The 19,192-nt window shown below is 46.0% G+C and overlaps 1 protein-coding gene across 6 annotated transcripts in view; it reads right to left on the bottom strand.

Moving 5' to 3' along the window:
• Positions 1–410: 410 nt before the first annotated feature.
• Positions 411–19,192, bottom strand: part of tcf7l2 (transcription factor 7 like 2) — a 92,290-nt gene continuing 73,508 nt past the window's right edge. The window contains exons 6-14 of one of the 6 annotated variants that reach the window (XM_030773193.1): positions 16,564–16,666; positions 15,247–15,333; positions 10,421–10,546; positions 9,713–9,872; positions 9,269–9,376; positions 7,886–7,934; positions 6,959–7,009; positions 5,209–5,281; positions 411–913 (exon numbers count right to left, since the gene is read on the bottom strand). In XM_030773193.1, coding sequence (XP_030629053.1) covers positions 433–913; positions 5,209–5,281; positions 6,959–7,009; positions 7,886–7,934; positions 9,269–9,376; positions 9,713–9,872; positions 10,421–10,546; positions 15,247–15,333; positions 16,564–16,666 — 1,238 coding nt within the window. In that variant the 3' untranslated portion in view covers positions 411–432. Of the gene's footprint in view, positions 914–3,270; positions 3,287–4,387; positions 4,461–5,208; positions 5,282–6,958; positions 7,010–7,885; positions 7,935–9,268; positions 9,377–9,712; positions 9,873–10,420; positions 10,562–15,246; positions 15,334–16,563; positions 16,667–19,192 lie in introns of all 6 variants that reach the window. The other 5 variants (XM_030773195.1, XM_030773194.1, XM_030773196.1 and 2 more) reach the window with 5 other exon arrangements.

Raw genomic sequence — 19,192 nt, 5'->3', positions numbered from 1 at the left:
AAAGCAAAAAGCAAAAAATGAAAACAAATAAAAGGCATAAAAATTTTGGCAGATTCACAAAGCTATACTCTACAACTCACTTTACTTTACTGTTATCATTTCATTATAATAATTTCATTTATTTCTTTATTTGTTTTTTTTTTTTTAGAATAATGATGGGTCAAATATTGACCAATGAACTTTGATAAAAGAATTCATTAATTTCCAAAGCCGTATGGCACAGAAACAAACAAACAAACGACCGAACAAACAAACAAACAAAAAAAAAAGAAGAAAAAACAACTCTTGAAGAACAGAATAAAAACAGAAAAAGAAAAAAAAACAACGACAACAACGGGAAAAAAAAAGGGGGACAGAGAGACAGAACGAGATAGAAAGCCGACAGATGAGATGAGACTGGGGGTGGGGGGGGGGGGGGGGCGAAGTGGTGGGCTAGTCTATGGATTTGGTTACGAGCGACAGCGGTTGCGTGGGCGTGGAAGGGGCCAGCAAGGAGTGGGAATGGCACAGCCCCGCGGTCACCGCCGCGGGCCTGGACAAGACGGAGCCCGAGGGGCGGGCCGATGACGCGTCGGAAGGCTCCAGGGAGCCGTTTTGGGCGGGGCCAGGTGTTTTGCCCACCGCTGAGTGGTCCAGCAGAGGTAAAGGAGGCGGAGGAGGAGGAGGCATGGACAGGTGTTGGTGTTGGTGTTGGTGAGGAAGAGGAGGGTGCGAGGAGACCAGTGGGTTAGATTTCATAGTCAGTGAGAGAGGTTGCATTTGTTCAGTCTGTGGTTTGGATTCTTTTGACGAGGGGGAGGGTACAGCCATGGAGGGGGAAGAAGGGGGGGACTCTGGTAAGCTTCCATCCGAAGTAGGAGGACTGGCACAGCTGCCTTCGCCTTGAATGTATCGAATACACTTCTTTTTCCTCCTGCAAACGAGAAAAAAAACAAACAAACACAACTTTATTTCAAACATCTGAACGTGTCCTTCGTTAGGCGCCCGGTCTGTAGCGCATCAGAAAGCCTTCACGTCACTTTTTAAACGCACCTCGTGCTACGGCGTAGCTCGTAAACGCTCTGATCAGACGTCTGTACCGTTTTCTAACCGCGTGTCAACGTGACACGAGTTTGGTTTGAGTACTGTACGCGTTCGGTGCTTTTAAAGTGGATGCTCCGGCTTTCTGATACAGCGTCCCTTTAAACAGAACAGCGACACACACTGTGGAGTTCACCTCTACCACGTGACACAGACAGGGTACGGCCCAGAGGACAGGGGGGAGAGAGGACACCGAGAAGATGAGGGCAAGCAGAGACACAGGGGGCGGGAAAAAAAAAAAAAGTTTCAAAAAGAAGAGGATGATGATCATGATGATGATGATGATGAAGAGATTGGGGAGGACGAGAAAAAGTCTTCGCGGCTTTTAGAGGAACGAATCTGAAGCCCCATAAATCTCTCTTTGTTTTCCCCTAAATACAGACAAGAATACGCTTCTCTTTCTCTCTCTCTCTCTCTCTCTCTCTCTCTCCCTGCTTTGGAACAAAAGAACTCCGTCCCAAACGGCGTACAAAAAAACCGCAAGGGGTTTAACCCAGTTTATACATCAGCTCGAATTGTTACACTCCTCTTTCCTTCGTCCTTTTTCCCCCGTTCTTTTCTCCTGTTCTTTTCTGTTCTTTTCTGTGGGTTCCTTAGGGGAGGAGCTGAGATGGAGAGGTAAGAGGTTAGGAGAAACACGCTACATTAAGCCTGCCCTTAAGACATGAGCGTGCACGCTCCACACAAAGGTCACGCCGCCATGTTTGCATTTCTGCTCGGGTCAGGACCCTCCCTCGTCTGTTACGCCTACGGCCAGCCATTCCAGCCAGCCGAAACCCGCAAATCTCACCAGCACCAAACCGACAGAGAGAGAGAGAGAGAGAGAGAGAGAGAGAGAGAGGGAGAGAGAGAGGGAAAAGGAAGAGAGAGTGGTGTAGAGCTTGTCTCCAAGGTGACTGGATGGATGCATGCCCTGTTTGTGTTGAGAAAGAGAAGGAGAGAGAGAGAGAGAGAAATCCTCTTCTATTCTGACCTAACCACCCTCCCAAAATGCTCTGTACCCTGCCTGAAGGGTGAGTTCAGCTTTACAATCAGTTCAGAGAGAAAGAAAGAAAGAAAGAGAGAGAGAGAGAGAGAGAGAGAGAAAGAGTACAAACAGAAAACAGAGGATGAGTGTAAGATGGAAAGAGCGATAAGGGGGGTGTGAGCTGGACTGAGGTAAACTTAGCAGCTCTCTGAGCTTATATTATAAAAACGCTAGACTAATTCAGGTAAGGATTGTTTCTTAAGTTATACCCCCACCTGTTCTTATGCAAACATAGGTTTCACAAAGGCAGTGAGAGAGAGAGAGAAGGGGAGACAGGGACAGACAGACAGAGAGAGAGAGAGAGAGAGAGGGAGAGAGTGAGAGAGAGAGAGAGAGAGAGACAGAGCATGGCTAGAAGACAACATCCAAGAAGCAGACAGATGAAGAGAGAGAGAGAAAACTGATGTGGAAGGAGACAGAGTGAGAGAAAGAGAAGGTATCTCATTACAGGCACACACAGATATTCACGGTGTATGCAGCGGGCATGCAGAAATGTACAGATGTGCATTGCAGCTGGAGCCAGCTGGACACACACACACACACATACAAAGAGCACAATGACACCTCAGGGCCAGAGATGGCTGAACAGAGACAGAGGGGCCGATGGGACGAAGCTTCTGTTCGCTGCCTTTCGGCTGTTTGCTGCTCGAGCTGGTGTCTCCTTTCCACGCTATTTGCTTGGACGCGTTGTGTCAAACTGTCAGAACGCTAAGCTTTGCGGTAGCAGTGTGTTTGCGCGCGCGCGTTTGCGCGTGCAGACGTGACTGTTGCGCGTCGTTCTGGCTAACACAGCCGATAACTGCCAGTCAAACGGCTGAAAATAAGCTATTATCCATTTTTTAAGAGTCCTATTGATTCTAAGTATCTGCCCGTGTTCCTTATTGATTTCTTCATCTCCAGGGGCATTTCGTCAGATACATCTTTCAGGAAACAGACCTGAGTGGGGTCTTTTAACCTCCACAGCTCCTTAAACGAAGGCACAATTACTCCCACCCACAACTCTCCCCCGCGACCCCCCCCCCCCCCCCCCCCCCCAACCATATCGCTCAGACGCATACTCCAAACGCGTCTAAGGTGTAAGCTTCAACGTTTAGATTTACGCCTGGGTTCGATGCAGGTGTACACAGTTCACGTAATTCTGGACTAAACTCCTTGCAGAGGGCTTCAGTACAAATTCTTCTCTACAGCGTTGGAGGTTCAGCAGAAAATTTATGGGATTTGACGCCTTGTAGCAGAATGAAAAACAGCTGATGTCTGTAATGGAGGGTGAGGCGTGGGGGGGGGGGTCGTCTGAAATCAACGCGTGAACCATAAATCTGGACAGAGCTCAACAGAATGTCAATGAATTTGGCATGCTTCTTTTTCTGGACAGGAGGGCAGACTGAAAGGAACAACACAATGTCTGGCGTCCATGAGAGGAGGGGGGAAAAAAAAAATTAAAAGGGGGGGGGTGCAGATGTTGGGGGGCTGGAAAGAATACAAGTGTGAACACAGAGAAGGGTATTACTTATCAGAAACCAATACCTACCATGTACTTATCCCCAATTCAAAGACTGCATGTATCAGGACAGAGAGATAAGAGGTAGGAACTGAGTAAGGGTTATCAGAGAGGAGAGGAGGAGAAAGGAGGGTAGAGGTGGAGAAAGAGGAAGAGAGGGGGAGAAAGAGAGAGAGAGAGAGGGAGGGATATTATCATCCCATCCTCTCTTTCACACAGCAAGAGACTACATTGCAACTTGACTGACAAAGAGAGGGCCAATCAGAAAGGTTAGAACACCAGGAAGGACCGCCCGAGGCAGAAAATGCTTCTGAACCAACAGAAGAAAAGATTTCTTTTTTTTTTTTTTTAAATTCTTCAGTTTTTTCTCAAGCTAAACGTGTAACTCAATAACATATTTAAGAAAATCTGTTCAATCTGATGACAAAAACCAAAAAAAAGAACACATACATGCAGAAAATGGTGCATCCTCACAGACACTGAACACACTACACTGAAAGTTAACTTGTGGTTTGAAGCATTTTCTGCCAAAGGATTACTGAAGCTTTTTTTTTTTTTTTTTTTTTTTTTTAAACACAGTAGAGTCTTCAGTCAGAAAGGAGGCGACATTCACAGACAATCATTAAAAACCAAGTGAGAGAAGCACACAGAGAATATTCTGTACAGTAAACAGTTTACAGAGCAGAAAATAATGAATTATTCCTTCATCTTCTCATTATGAGAGTAATGTAAAAAAAAAAAAAAAAAAAAAAAAGCCTTTTTGAGTTGTGCTGAGAATATACCTGCATGGTTTACACCACAAACTGAGCTGCTCAAGCCCGAACAAGGCACGACACTTCTTTGGGGTATTTGCATCTGTTAGCCAAGAGGTACACATAGAAAATACAAAGAAAAAAAAAAAAACAAAAACAAAAAACAAAAACAAAAATGGACAAACGTCATTGGACAGACTAAAAACATACAGCTAGAGCATTGGGTTACAGCTGCAGACACTGGTTACTTCCTCCAAAAACTTACCAGCTTTGGTCCATCTTAACACCGCCCCCCCCCCGCTTCCCCCACAAAAGTCTTTTTTTTCCCCCCACCATATGTACATACATGTATACATACATACAGCGCAGCATTAAGACTGTTAGAAAATGTGGAGGCCAAATTGGGCTGTATGGAGCGGTAACATTTTTTTTGGTACAAAATTTGGAAAATGTGAACATTGCTGTATGAGCACCATTTTGTTGTAAGGTGTCGCGCGCACACACACACACACACACAGACAGACAAGACAGACACACACTCACATACACACACATGCACAAATGTCCACTCATCTCACCAGTCAGCCGACAGAGCTGAGGTAAAAAAAAAAAAAAAAAAAAAGGAAAAATCTTTCCCAGACAAAAAAGGGATGCGTATGATTTTGGGTGGAGGGTGTGAGGCGGTGTTCGGAGGGGCGGTGTGGGGGTCGAAGGGTTGGGTGGGGTGGGGTGGGTCGGGGGGGGGTTTGCGATAGCCAGTGAAAAGAGGAGAGGAAGTACCAATGAAAAGAGTTTTTCAACCCAGCTGTCCCTTTGCTCTAGCGTTCCTAGGAGCAACACCAAATACACACCTGCATGGACCACACCAGTTATTCTGCTGATCAAGCCCAAAGCGAGCGCGACACTTCTTAGGGGCACTCAGGTCTGACCCGGCGGAAAGTGGTAGGAAGCCCGCAGAGAGAGAGAGAGAGAGAGAGAGAGAAAGAGAGAGGGAAGGAGAAAAAAAAAAAAAAAACGATGGAGAGAAAGAGAGGAGGAGAAAATAAAGGAGAAAACAGAAACCAATGAATCTGCAGAGCTCTGAGTCATAGCATGTATCTATGTTTTTTTTTCTCCTTAAAGATCAATTCCAAAAAATATATACATATCATTTCTAATCTAACGTACAATATTGCTTTACTGTAACAGTTTCTAGACGATGTAGTTAGTGTTTTTGGAAATTAGTTTCATAATAATAAGAATAAAAAAAAAGAACGATAAAAAAAAAAAGATCAAAATGCAAGCATAAATAAAGAAAGAGAAATAGATGGGAGAATGAGTGTAACAGCAGACAATGCATGCCTTTTGAGAGCTTCAAATCTCCATTGGAATTACAGGCTTTCTCTTCTAATCAAAACCGAACGCGGTTTTTTAAACGCTCTGTGTAAGAGCGCAGACTGAAAGCGGACGCGGGCAGATGTGGCTACACGTCTGCCACACCTCCGCGGACGTCTATCTGTCTGTTCTACTGTGGAGATACAGAGGGACAGAGGGAGAAAGAGAGTTGGAGACTGTGAGAAGAGGGAAACGGGAAGGGTGAGGGAGGGAGGCGCAACTGTTAGTCCCAGGCGGGGAGGGGGGGCATGGATATCATTGCACGCTGGCCTACAGTCAGTCACCTCTCACACCGGACCTCCTGAACACACTGCCCAGATGCCCAAACAGATGTCACTTTGTTCTGATTGGCCACCGAGCTCCCGCTCTTTCTGAGGTGGCGTTGACGTAAGGTGTATGAGTTGTAATGGAGGTGGACAGGTGTGGTAGGAGGAGGGGAGGGACGCTGATTGACAGCCTTAATTTAAGAGTGCTGAGCAGAGACACGGCAGCAGGGGGCGGGGTTTGGGTAGGAGGTGGGCGGAGACACTGCAGACTCATGCCATCAAGCAGAGGGTGGGTGGGTGGGTAGGTGGGGGTGGGGGTGGGGGGCGTCCTGAAGCACACAGATTAAGGAGGTTTACCCTGATATCAAATCTCTGCTTATTTTTTCACCTTAAAGTTCTCCCTAGAACTGGGTTTTGGTTTTTCTATGGTTTCTACTCTGCAACTTTGGATTTGCCAAAGGGGAAAGCTCTCTCAGTAATGGAATTTTTATCACAGAAGGACTCTTCAATGTAAAATGAAATGTGTATTGTAAAATGTAATGCAATAACAATATAATAATGTAATAACTAAATGAATAATGGAATGATTAAATATGTAATATTCCATTTATATACATACATGATACATATACATATCTCTCTGTCTCTTTCTATATATGTATATGGATGGAAGGAAAATTGAGACAGTGCAGACATAGATGAAAACGAATGGTCAAAAACAGTAAGTTCTCAATCTGAGAGAGAATTAAAGAGCAAAGGAAATGATACAGAAGGGAAAAAATTATGCCAACGTATAACTAGTAGTTTTATCTGACACAAATCTGACTAGAATACATTATACGATTGACAAAGAGAGATAAATAAATGAATAAATATTAAGAAAACAAACAAACAAACCAACAAAAATGATAGGGGATATAAAAGCAAGTTAGTAATTTAAGACTCAAAATGACATTAGCACCTGTAATCGGAGGAAGGGAAAGGCAAGGGTTTGGAAAATAGTCTCTGTGTTCTGGAAAAACAAAAAGAACAGATAAAAGATTCCTTCAAAAAAGGTCCCATCATCACGGAAAAGAATGAAAAAAAAACAAAAAACAAAAAAGAAACATCACAACTCCGCATTTCTCCATCAGAATCAATAACGTCACATTAGAATAAGACACGACCATTTAGAACAGAACGTCAAAATGAATAAAGTATATGAAAACAGCAAACCTCCTTAATTTAAAGATGTTGGTGATTGTTGTTTTTTTTTTTTGTCATTATGCATGTATTTAGCTTTTTTTGTTTTTGTTTTTTGTTTTGTTTTTTTAAATGTCATATAGCATGCAGTAAGCACAGCCCAAAGTTACACCACACGCAGGCCACAGAGCGAAGAAGCAAGGCATGAAAGAGGCAAAGCAGGACATTCCACACACAGGCAAACAAACCAGGTTTCACACTGATTAACCTCTACCAAACAAACACATCTCAAGATGAGAAATGCTGGAGGGGGGGGGGGGGGGGGGGGGGGGGTTTGGGCTGAGGAGAGGGTAAAAGGGATGGGCAGCTGGTAAAGGAGGGTAGGGGGATTGGGGGCTGGGAGGTGGGGGTGACCATGCATATTCAATGTTATTAGTGCTCAACACGATGCTGGGATGGTTTGGGGGTGGAGGTGGGGGGGTGGGGGGTGGGGGGGGGGGGCGAAAAGAGGGGGGGATAACAAGCAGTCTAACATGTAAATATTGCATTGGAGTAGCATAACTATATACAAAATGAGCCAGGCACAAAAAAAAATGGATAAGGAGGAAAGGAAAAAAAAAATGGCTTGACTTTCATCTTTGAAATGTCACACTAGTGACAGATGATGGGTCTCCTCTAATATGGAAGATAATTGCAGCTCACTTACCACTGCCCTCTGCGTTCTGCTTCTCCCTTTTTCTCTTCTTCTTTTTCCCCTGTTGGTTACCCGCCAAAAAAAGAGAAACAGACAAGAACCTTAGTTATTATATTGTAGAAATCCACGTCGTGAAATGAAGAGAAAAAGAGAGAGAGAGGGAGAGAGAGAGAGGCTGTCTTTTTCTCTCCTTTATTTATTTATGTTGGCGCCTGAAGGGCTCAACTGCCACTACAAGGCCAGAAACACAACTTTCCCTCTTTTTTCCCTCTCTCGTTCTGTCTTTTTCTCTCTGTTTATTCCTTTGTTTCTACAAGGTCCTTAGTTTTCCTTCTTTTGGTGAACGGTTTGAGGCTCTGGAGGATTTCTGGGAAGGCAGCGAGAGAAGTTGAAGGAGAGGAGGAGGAGGATTTGAGGGGGGGGGGGGGGGGGGGGGGGGGGGGGGTTCGACAGACTAGAAGATGAGAGTGGTCTTCTGTCTTTCATTACGAGCTCCTCCTTGTGGCTCACACTCACACTCCTGCTGGACACACACTTGGTTCACCTCTGACCGCTGAAATGTCACAGAGACACCACGGGCCTGGCTGTCCCTCACTTTACGCTGGACACAAAACACTGGGTGATTTTATTGGAAGAAAGAGAGAACGAGAGAGAGAGAGAGAGAGAGAGCCTATCCTCATCTTTTTCCTTTCCCCCCCCCCCTTTCTTTGCGAGGGAGCAGACTACAGTGGGAGTGACAGGTTGGGTGGAGGGTTAGATCTGACTGCGAGAAGCGTTCGCCCGGTTAGCGTGCAGGAGGAACATAAACGGCGTGGTCTTTCTCCATTTCCAGAGGCTGGCAGTCAAAGACACGTAGGGCTTTCATCAGAGCTTCCAGGCGTTTAGGGCCTGCGGTTATTTAATTACTCTGATCAGAGCTCCATTTCTTTTAGGTGAACCAGCTGAATACTAATGAAACCGCAGGAAAATCACACCGCAAAGAAAAATCCAACCTCACACACAGATAGTGTAGAAAGGCCTTCACGCAACAGGACACTTCTGTTCTGTTCGGTTCAGAAGCCCTGGAAAACGGTGCCATTAGGAGATTAATGGTCTGAATATTTCTTTTTTTATTTTTTTCATTAAAGTTGTTGTTTGTTAAAGAACGAAACTTCAATTCTGACGTCCAGCACAGGGTCAAACGATACACAGAACAATTAGAGCCATTTCTACTACGCTGAAACCTTAACCGTTTCCGGAAATGTCCCAGTGGCCAGTTTCTGCTTGGAAACGGAAAACGGGCGACTGGTCGAGGCTGGCTCGTCGGAGCGACACGTCGAGGTGCGTTACAACCTGCGCCTCCTCTAAAAGGAGGGGAAAAAAAGGAAGTTACATGTCAAAAACTTTAAAACTTACATAGTTGTCTCGTGCTGACCAGCCGGGGTAGAGCTGCATGTGCAGCTGCCGCTCTTTCCTGGCCAGCTCGTAGTATTTCGCCTGCTCCTCTCGAGACAGGGCATGCCACTGTAGACACACACACACACACGCACGCACACACACACACACACACACAGTCAAGATTAAAACAGTCACATTCACCTTCGTTCAGCGTAGACTGACTTTGCCAAACAACAACAACAAAAAAAACTCAGTTTCTATCATTTCATTTATACCGCTTGACCAGGTATCTCTTTTTTCTACAGTCTTACACAAACACCACCTTGCTTAAGCTCAGCTGAGCTAAGTTATGAACTATGAGCTGAGGTCTTCTATGTGATGTATAGGTGGTGGATAGGTTGTGTGTGTGTGTGTGTGTGTGTGTGTGTGTGACACAGCGCAGACAGACGGTTGCGTCCTCACCCTTCGGCCCAGGATCTGGTTGATAGCGGCGCTCTCTTTCAGTGTGCACTCAGCCACCACTTTGGCCCTCATTTCCTTCATGTAGAGCATAAACGCATTGAGAGGCTTCTTTATGTGGGGTTTCTTTTTCTCGTCCTCCTTTTTCGCGTCCTGGTGTTTCCTGCGGACACAAAATCCCGAAGACGTCACCGTTGGACACGTCAAGACGCCTCGTGTACGGGCGCGCGATAGGCCTCATTCTCCCTGCCTGCTCCTCGGTGGCCAATGTTTACATATTTAAATCACGCGCCTCCGTAAAACAAACGACATGCCCAGTCATCGGCCCATTACAAATCCCCCAGGACCAGTTACAAAGCACTTTACTAAAGAAAATATAGCACACTCTAAAAGCCCTCTTGCATGCGGTCCTTCAAAATGCTGATATATATATATACATATTTGCACAAGATGATTCATATACGATTAACGTCCAAAACATGGTATTATTCAAATATCAGCGTCAGAAAATTCTAGAATCACTGAGAACAAACGATTTGAGACTTGAGATTTGATACTTGGTACAGTCTCTGAATTTGACCTCGCGGTTCAAAATGTGCGTGAACTAATTGTATCTACTGGAGCTCCCAGGCTTTGGGAGTGAAAGAACAGACGTTCTGTTTTCACACGTGAACTGTGAGGAGTGTTGGGAAGCTGAGGAAATGCACTCACGAGCTGTTGAGCGAGCCGATATCGCTGTGTGAAGACTCTTGCTTGACGCTGGGCGTGACGATGGCGGGGTGCGGAATGCCTGTGGTGTGCAAACTGTGATGGGGGGGCACCATGTGGGGAGGGAACCTGGAGGAGAGAAGACTGTGTAAATGGTAAAGAGTGGACGAGGATGAAATGAGAGACAGACGCACGCACACACACACACACACACACACACACACACACACACGCACAGCACACACACACGCACGCACACGCACACGCACGCACACACACACGCACAACACACACACACACACACACACGCACAGCACACACACACGCACGAACACGCACGCACACACACACACACACACACACACACACACACACACGCACATACTCATACACACTCAGCAAAACTCAGCAAAATGTTTTAACAGGTGCCACCAACCTGACGGCTGAGTGACAGTAACTTAATATGTCCGTGTTTTGTGCAAAAATGGGTCGAACAAATTCATTTAAAACAAGACAATAAAGGAAGAGTTGAGTCTGATTATGACACTCTTTAAAAATCAAATCTACTCCTTCCACTTCGATCAATAATCACATAAAGTACAGTAACGTTTACCAGTATCAGCTCTGAGAATGAGTAAGACTGTTTAACACACACCTGACTCATCTCCTAAACTTAATATCAAGTCCTTGGTTAACTGAAACAAGCTGAATTAATATTGAACCAGAGCAAAAAACCTGCAACTCAATGGCTCCCCAAGATTGACTGTCTCAGACCAATAGAAAATACAGGCAAAGAGTAACCTTCCTCTCTTTTTTCTCTTTCCGTTTGTCCGTAGATGAAAAGCGCTGGTAGCATACTCAGTGATTCAACGTTTAGTCTGTTACTCATTTTCTTCCGTGGTACGCCTCTGCCCCTTTACCGTGAATGATACGTCATTTTCCCGTAGTGCCATGAGAACTATTTCTCTAAATAAATCACTTTTGCCTGTCTTCATTTTGAACTTCCTCTCTTACCACTGCGACACATGGAAATCATAAACCCAATTTTCCACGGCCACTCTGAGAGGATTCTGTTAAACAGCGTCTAAAAACCTACTGTCATTTTTTTTACCCACACAGAGTAATGAGGCTGAAATCTGCGTCTGTGTGTGTGTGTGTGTGTGTACATGTGTCTACGCTATGTGTGACCGTACACAAATGTGAAAGGAAGAGTGGAGGATGATGAAAAAAAAAAGAGAGAGAGAGAGAGAGAGAGCGAATAATTCTTTTTTTTTTTAAACAGCTCATTATCTGCCTGTGTCTGGCTGCATTGCTTGGAGCCAGAATATAATGAAGAGTATAAACTCACGAGGAACAACTAGTTTCTGTTGGAGGCGCTCTCTGGGGACTGTGTTTCTCCCCCCCCCAATCTCTCCTCTCCACTCCTCTCTTTTCCCTTCATCCCTGACACATTTCTGTTTGCACCATGTCATCTGCCTGCCTCTGCCTGTACAGAGGGGTCCAGAGCAGTGGCTGCTGATCTGAAATCATTAGCTCCCACCTCTTTCTATCCCTCTCTTTCTCTTTTTCCCTATCTTTCTCCTTCTCTTCACCTATTCCCAGCCCCTCTCTCTCTCTCTATCTCTTCTCTCTGTCTTTCCCTACATACTTGTTAAAATTTCCTCTGTTCCACCATCCTCTCCCTCTCTCTCTCTCTGCCATGCTGTCCCACCAGCCCTCCTCCTCTACCCCCCCCCCCCCCCCCCCAACCCCACACCCACCCCCCTCCCTTTGGCTGCCACCACACGGCCCAGGTTATGGTTTAAACATGACGACCATCTCTTTGAAGCACAGGGCATCATCCTGCTCATCAACACTGAGCTGTCTGCCACCAATTTAGCCCCACAGAGAGAGAGAGAGAGAGAGAGAGGGGGGGGGGGGGGGGGAAAGAGAGAGAGGGAGAGAGAGAAAGAGAGAGAGGGAGAGGGGGGGGGGAGAGAGAGAGAGAGAGAGAGAAAGAGAGAGAGGGAGAGGGAGAGAGGCAAGGGAGAGAGGCAAGGAAAGAGAGAGAGATAGATAGACAGATAGAGAGATAGAGAGAGACAAGGAAAGAGAGAGAGAAAGAGAGATAGAGACAGAGAGAGAGAGACAAGGAAAGAGAGAGAGAGAGAGAGAGACCCTGCAGGCTCCAATGTCTCAATCTTGCACCATGCCAGCAGAGTGTCAGCGAGTGCCATTTAATTGCCAATCGGAGCTGTGGTCTGCACGGCTGTTTAAAGTCTAATGACCCCACTGCTGTGCTCTCCCTCTCCCCCACAAACACAGGAGAAGGGAGCCAAGGTGCAGATGGAGAAACATATCAAAGGGCAGTCACTAGCAGGGGGGCAAGAGGCCTACACCCCCCCCCCCCCCCCCCACGTCTCCATCACGTTGGCTGGCTAACGCAACCATTCAGGTTCTTCACCCCCCCGTTATCAAAATAATGTCACTCATTTGCTGGATACAAGATCTCATTCTTCTCTGTTTCAAATGTATATTTGAAGAGGCTGAGGTAGTACCTTGGTAGAGAGGGGATGGGTACATGGGGTAGCGCACGCCCGCAGAATAGCAAAACAGCTCCATATCTGACGAAGCGCCGCCCGCCAGCCATAACGTAATAACGCCGGCCCCGAAAAAAAACACCCGCGTCACGTTTTGGACGGGACCGGATCCATACGGTACCGCGTGTAACGGGAAGAACCGAAGCTTTCGGATGTTTTGAACAGAAGCGCTCGCCTTTTCCCTAGCTTCACATCTCATTTCTTGACTTCTGTCTCACTTCAGACAAAAAAACAAACAAAACAAACAAAAAAAAAAAACCCTAACCATAAACAGAATTAACGAAGGCCCCTTCCCACCCACCTCCCCCCCCCCCCCTTCCTCTCTCCCGTGCTCATTATTTTTCTGGATGGCGACGACCAGAGAGTGGCCGTTCGCCTGCGCTGGGCTTTTTGACACAAACACGCTAAAGCACCTTTCTGCGCGCAGACGGAGAAAGACTTCCACCTATTAATCTATGCTAATTCAATTACAGATTATCAAAATGCATTAGCTCTTCCCAGCCCCACCGCCAGTCCCTTTAGCCCTCATTCAGCTGATTCAATTAGCCGCACTGAAAATACCATGATCACAATATAAAGGCCTCATTAAGGCGAATTAGCTGTCACTTAAAAAACGCAGGACCACTGCAGGCTGCAGGAACAGACGCCGCACGGACCCAAACCCGACCAGCACCTGAGCCTGGGGTAGAGGGTGGAGATTGGAGCAGAAAAGGGGAGGGCAGGGACCCTCCACCTTTACGGGCCGCAAACGCATCCGCCCTCTTCTCGTGACTACGGCGGAGCAGTCCCTCAATCCAGGAATAAGAGAGGAGACAGGGAGAAGGAGTCGGCCGCGTCAAGTACGCGAGGCCTCGTGTGTACGAACTGAGGGTCAGAGGTCACAGGAGACTTTGAAAGGTCAGTCATAAATACGGCCATACTAAGACAGCTGCAAATATGTTTCAGACTTATGACTGCACTGCTTTCCCCATGTGCACCGGATGACTTGATGTAAAATGCTGATGTAGAACGCACACTGCGATATGAGTAAAACTACAGACTGTTTTTTTTTTTTTTCTTTCTTTTTTCAGAAACAAGTGAGGATTTTAAAAGTGTGCTTAAAATCAAAATGAGCTTTCAAGTATGTGTGCGTGTGTGTGTGTGCGCACATGTGTGTGTGTGCGTGCGCGCCCAGTGTGTCAAATTGCTGGGAATATTACAGTTTTTCACCGTGCGCTAACCCCCAGGCCATGGCTTAGAGAGGTCTCGCTAACACTCTCACTCCATCTCTCTCTCTCTCTCTCTCTCTCTCTCTCTCCACAGCTCCTTCGTTCACACTTATCCATCAGTGTCGGCCGCGTCCACGCAGCCGGCCTTCCAGAGCTGCTTTTCCAATCACGGAGCAATTAAATACGAGTTTGTCGCTGTCTGGAGAGCTGACCGGGATTAGGTCGGTCTCTAAGTCCTCTCACAATCTCTAAACCAAGCCTGCCTCTTTGCTTTTCAAACCACTCCTGTCATCAGCATGGGCACACACTGGGGATTTGGCCTCAGGAGCCAGACAGCGTGTGTGTGTGTGTGTGTGAGTGTGTAGAGGAAGGGGAAGGGGGGCAATACCATATGGAACAGTTTTCTTTTGCACTTCAAATTCTCTGGGTTTTTAAAGACAGAAAAAAGGGCAAACAAACCGTCAGGATATTTGTCATCTACCCCGAGCCGAGCCTGGTCTGTTTCTCTCGGGAGCAATCGCAGTGACAGACAAAGCAAACACTTTCACACACACACACACACACACACACAGACACACACACACGCACACACACAGGCACAAAACCACGACTGCTCCCAGGGGTGTGCTTGTGTCCAGATCTCTACTTTAACTGGACTCTAATGGGGCCTACAAAAAGCAATCGCCCGCAGTCCAGGCCTCCGGTCCACGGCGCTAACAGCCCTTTCCTTTATTTAGACTACGCTGCCAAGACACGCCGAGACCTTTCCCATCTTTCCCCGCCGTTCAGGAGGGGTAAACGTTCTTTAGGGGCCTCATTATAAAACGATAACAATAATTAATATTTGAATACGCGGCATTGCGCTTGGGACTGTTCTTTTTGAACAGTTGAGCCGAGCGTTGTCTCTCCTTAAGGGAGAAGTTTAAGACAGAGCTTGACGTTCTGCTTTCTAATCTTTCAGCCTCAGTGTGTGTGTGTGTGTGTGTGCGTGTGTGTGTGTGTGCGTGTACGTGTGTATGTACAGTCCCAGAGCACCACTCACCTTGACATTGACGCATTGACAGTGAGGGCAGTTGGGTAAGGGTGCCTAAATCCTCCTGTAGTGATGGGGTAAACAGGCTGACCTTGCCTGTGACAGAAGAAAGAAAAAAGAGGAAAGGAAGAGGTGAAAAAGAAGGGTAAAAAAAACACACACACACACACACACACACACACACACTCTTGCTCTTTCCCTCTCTCTCTCTCTGTGCAGGCGGCTTTATTCTTATTTGATCAGGACAAAAATCTAGGGGATTGCAGAGCGCAGATCAAAGAGAGGCAAACTTCGAACAATTTGAATGCCACAAATCTGATAGGAATGGCTAATTAAATTTCATAACCCTTTGCTTGGTGTGGATGGAGGTTTGTCTCCCTGAGCTGAAACTAGGTGTTTTGTTGTGATAATTAAAGATGAAGCACAGGCCTCTTTAATGGAGCCATCACGCTAATTGAGGTCTACACATCCAAAGACAAACAATAATGAATGTAAATTTATACCAAAATAAAGTGCAGCAAATCAAAGGGCCGCGGCTGCGCTCGAGGCCGCGCTCAGTATTTAGATCGCGGTGAGAAAACATTAAATTAACAGAGCTTAATTTGTAGCCTTTTGTCATATTAACAAGTGTTGACAAGAGTTACCAGGGGAGAGCCCCCGTGTGGAATTGTGGGTAAAATACTGGCAATCACAGTTCATTACTCTAATTGGACAATACAGTGACATGCAAAATAGCATTTGCCACAAAGAGGCAACTTAGGGTTTAAGGAAAAGGGGGAAAAAAAAAGAAAAAAGCTACCCAGTGCACTGCTGCAGCCCCAGAGGTGCATTGCTTGAATGCATAAAATGGCGTGAAGGAGAGAAAGAGCTGGTCTTTGTTTTGTAACCACGCCAAGTTTTTGAAGCTTTAAACAGCTTGTTAAATACTTAAGGGCCCAAAGCAAGGCTAAGAGAACAAGCTCAAAATGCTTCTCGTCTCAACTTAAAGGCTTTGGTGATGACATCGGCAACATTTCACACGCAGACTTTCAAAATGACAGAATAGCTTGTCGCTGCGAAAAAGACAAATGCCGCAAAAATCCTTTTTTTTCTTTTTTTTTTTCTTTTTTGTAACGTGCATATTACAGCATCACACGACAATTCATCGTCATAATTATAAAATTGCTATCATTAACAATAACTGTTGTAAAATGACACAATGACCTGTAATAACAGATTGCATAAAACAAACATTATCTGCAGCTTATCCCAGCATGCATTGTAACACTGTAAGCATATCAAAGGAGACAGACTCGTGGATAAAGGAATAAAAATGGTGTTGCTTACTGTGGTACTAACCATCCTAACGGATGGGGAATCTGGCCTACAGTGCCAGGTGACAGTGGGTAGTAAGGGGATATATCTGGAGGGTGTGGGGGCCTCGGGATTCCTGTAGAGAGGAAGAGAAATAAAGAGAGAGAGAGACAGAGAGAGAGAGAGAGAGAGAGAGAGAGGGAGAGAGAGAAAAAGCATTTATCCATTTGTCCTCATGTTGCTATTCCCTCATGTGTGAGAATGTGAGCGGTAAATTCATCCTTTGTGAGTTGTACAAGCAAGCAGACTGAAACATCACAGCGTTGTGGGCTGGGCAGGGAGGAATAAAGGATCAGTTCACATGAACGGGTCCAAATCACACGTTTTGATCAAAGCTCGTGGAGCCAGCAGCAACAGCAGCAGCAGCAGCTACATACCCCAACGAAAAAGTGTGTGTGTGTGTGTGTGTGTGTGTGGAGCGGGGGGGGGGCAGAAAAAAAGAGAGAGGAGAGACAGAGCCTCCGTGAGATTCGTCTGTCGAATCAGAGGATTAACAAGGTACGATAATTGAGGTTTAGAAGCGAACAAAACAAACACGGTAGCGTGTGCTGAGAGCGACTGGTATATTAAGGACCAGATTGAACCCAACCGCAAACAAATTCAGACAGCTGTCCTCTGGGTGTTATGGTCACTTAAACACACACGCGGGATTAGAGGCGAGAGGGTCTCCAGCCCCAAAAAAAGCCCCCTGACAAAAACGGCTGACTCTCGTCTCTGTCACTTTAACATACACACTCTCACCGACCTACTGACACTTGACCCTCTTAGAGTAATAAAGGCACTTAGTTTGTCAGCACTGTGAGAAAGTCACGGTTTCGTTAGCCACACGGGGGGGGAAGAACAGCTTTGGTTTGGGAGGTATATTAACAGGAAATTGAAAAATGTTCACAAAATTTATGAGGGAGCAGAAGCCAACGATGAACAGAGGCCAAAGAGCGATACAAAAACTTGCAAACTTCACATTTATGGTCCATTGACAGATTTTAGTCTTAAGTACTTAAAAAAAAAAAAATTGAATCGTCTTAGTTTAATATGAAACTTGTATCTAGAACAATGTTTTTCGACCCAGGCTGTCCTGCAAATGTTCTGTTTCAGTCCAGTACTTGACATCTGACTCAAACAAGTTAGCATTTCATAATTTGCTGACTGGCTGAATCAGGTATGCTTGCACAGGGCTGAAACAGGGCAAAGAGACCATGAAGACTGAGTTGAGAAACACTGGTCTAGAACACTCTACATACATTCTACTGCCAAGTAAAGGGTTTTACACACGTTTATCACTGTAATCACAGAAGCCATTGGCAAAGGTATTAAAATGACTCCAAAGACTGAGATGTATCTTTGGCATTGGCTGAAAAGGGAAGGCTACAGGGTTAAAAAACAAGACAAAACAAAACAAAAACAAAAACAAAAAAAAACAAAAAACACCACTGCTCTCCGGCACGCTGCCATCATCATCACGAACAGCGGTCTTAATATAACTCGTTAATGAATTAAACACTAAGCTCAATTAAGCAGCACCATTAACGGCCGCATTAAGCCGCCTCTGAGGCCCTATTGGCCATTTGGGATGAGGCTCATAAAAGAACATGATTACACCCCCCCCCCCACCCCCCCAAAAAAAACAAAACTAAAACGGCAGGGCAGAAAAATGGCCCTTGAAAAACAGAGACCCCAGCAGAGCCAGACTGCCTTCCCAGTCGCTGTTTTCCCCCATCCTCTCCTGCTTTGCCTGCTTTTAAGAGTATTTCATCACAACTTGCGTTACTCCTACTGCCTACACTAAGCTAATCCTACGACGTTATATTTACATGGTAAATGTTGTGTGATACTAAAAAAAAAAATATATATATATATATATATATAAGTGGCTTTGTTAGAGTAAAAGCTGAAAGGTCAAACGTTTGAAATGACCTTGCGTGGGTGGGGGGGGGGGGGGTGGGGGGGGCCTCACGTCGTCAGAGTAAACAGCCGCATCTCGTTTTAATTCGAGGAACAAACCGTCATCTTTTCCTTTTCTTCCTTTCCGTCCTCCTGGTTTGTTTGAGCAGCAAAGTGATTGTCTTCCCTGAGATTTTTAAGGATGAGTGAGTTGGGAAAGAGGACTGGAGCCCCCCCCCCCACCCCCCCCCATCCCACCAGAGTAATCCCACAGTCAGGTGAGAAAGGAAAACTGCACCCCTCCTCCCTCTCTTCCTTCCACTTCATGGCTCTCCTCTCCCTGAGCCGAGTGGCTCCGCTGGCTGAATAGATTTGGGTCAACAGCTCCATCTTAGTGGCACTCATAAAAAGGGCCAAGCATCCCTGGCTAGGAGCCAAGCTGGTCAGGGACACTCCACTGCCTCCCAACAGGTAGCACTTCATTCACTCACACCCTCCCCGGCTCCTCACACACGGGTTTCAGAGTCGAGGAATACTCTACGATGGCGTTACACGGCGGGGCACCTCGGTTGCGCGAAATGATCGGTCTCGAGGAAAGGAATTAAAATGTAAACATCTCTGTGTTAAATGTAAAAATCTAGGCTCCGTTTTTCTGGGTGCGAATTGCATAAAACAGTTGGGGAACTGGTCTTGCATGGCGAGGCTCTATTGAAAGTTCTGG

The sequence above is a fragment of the Chanos chanos genome, chromosome 5 (assembly GCF_902362185.1).
Source record: "Chanos chanos chromosome 5, fChaCha1.1, whole genome shotgun sequence".
NCBI lineage: Eukaryota > Metazoa > Chordata > Actinopteri > Gonorynchiformes > Chanidae > Chanos > Chanos chanos.
The sequence above is the reverse complement of the archived record's forward strand: the minus strand, read 5'-3'. Positions and strand labels throughout refer to the sequence as shown.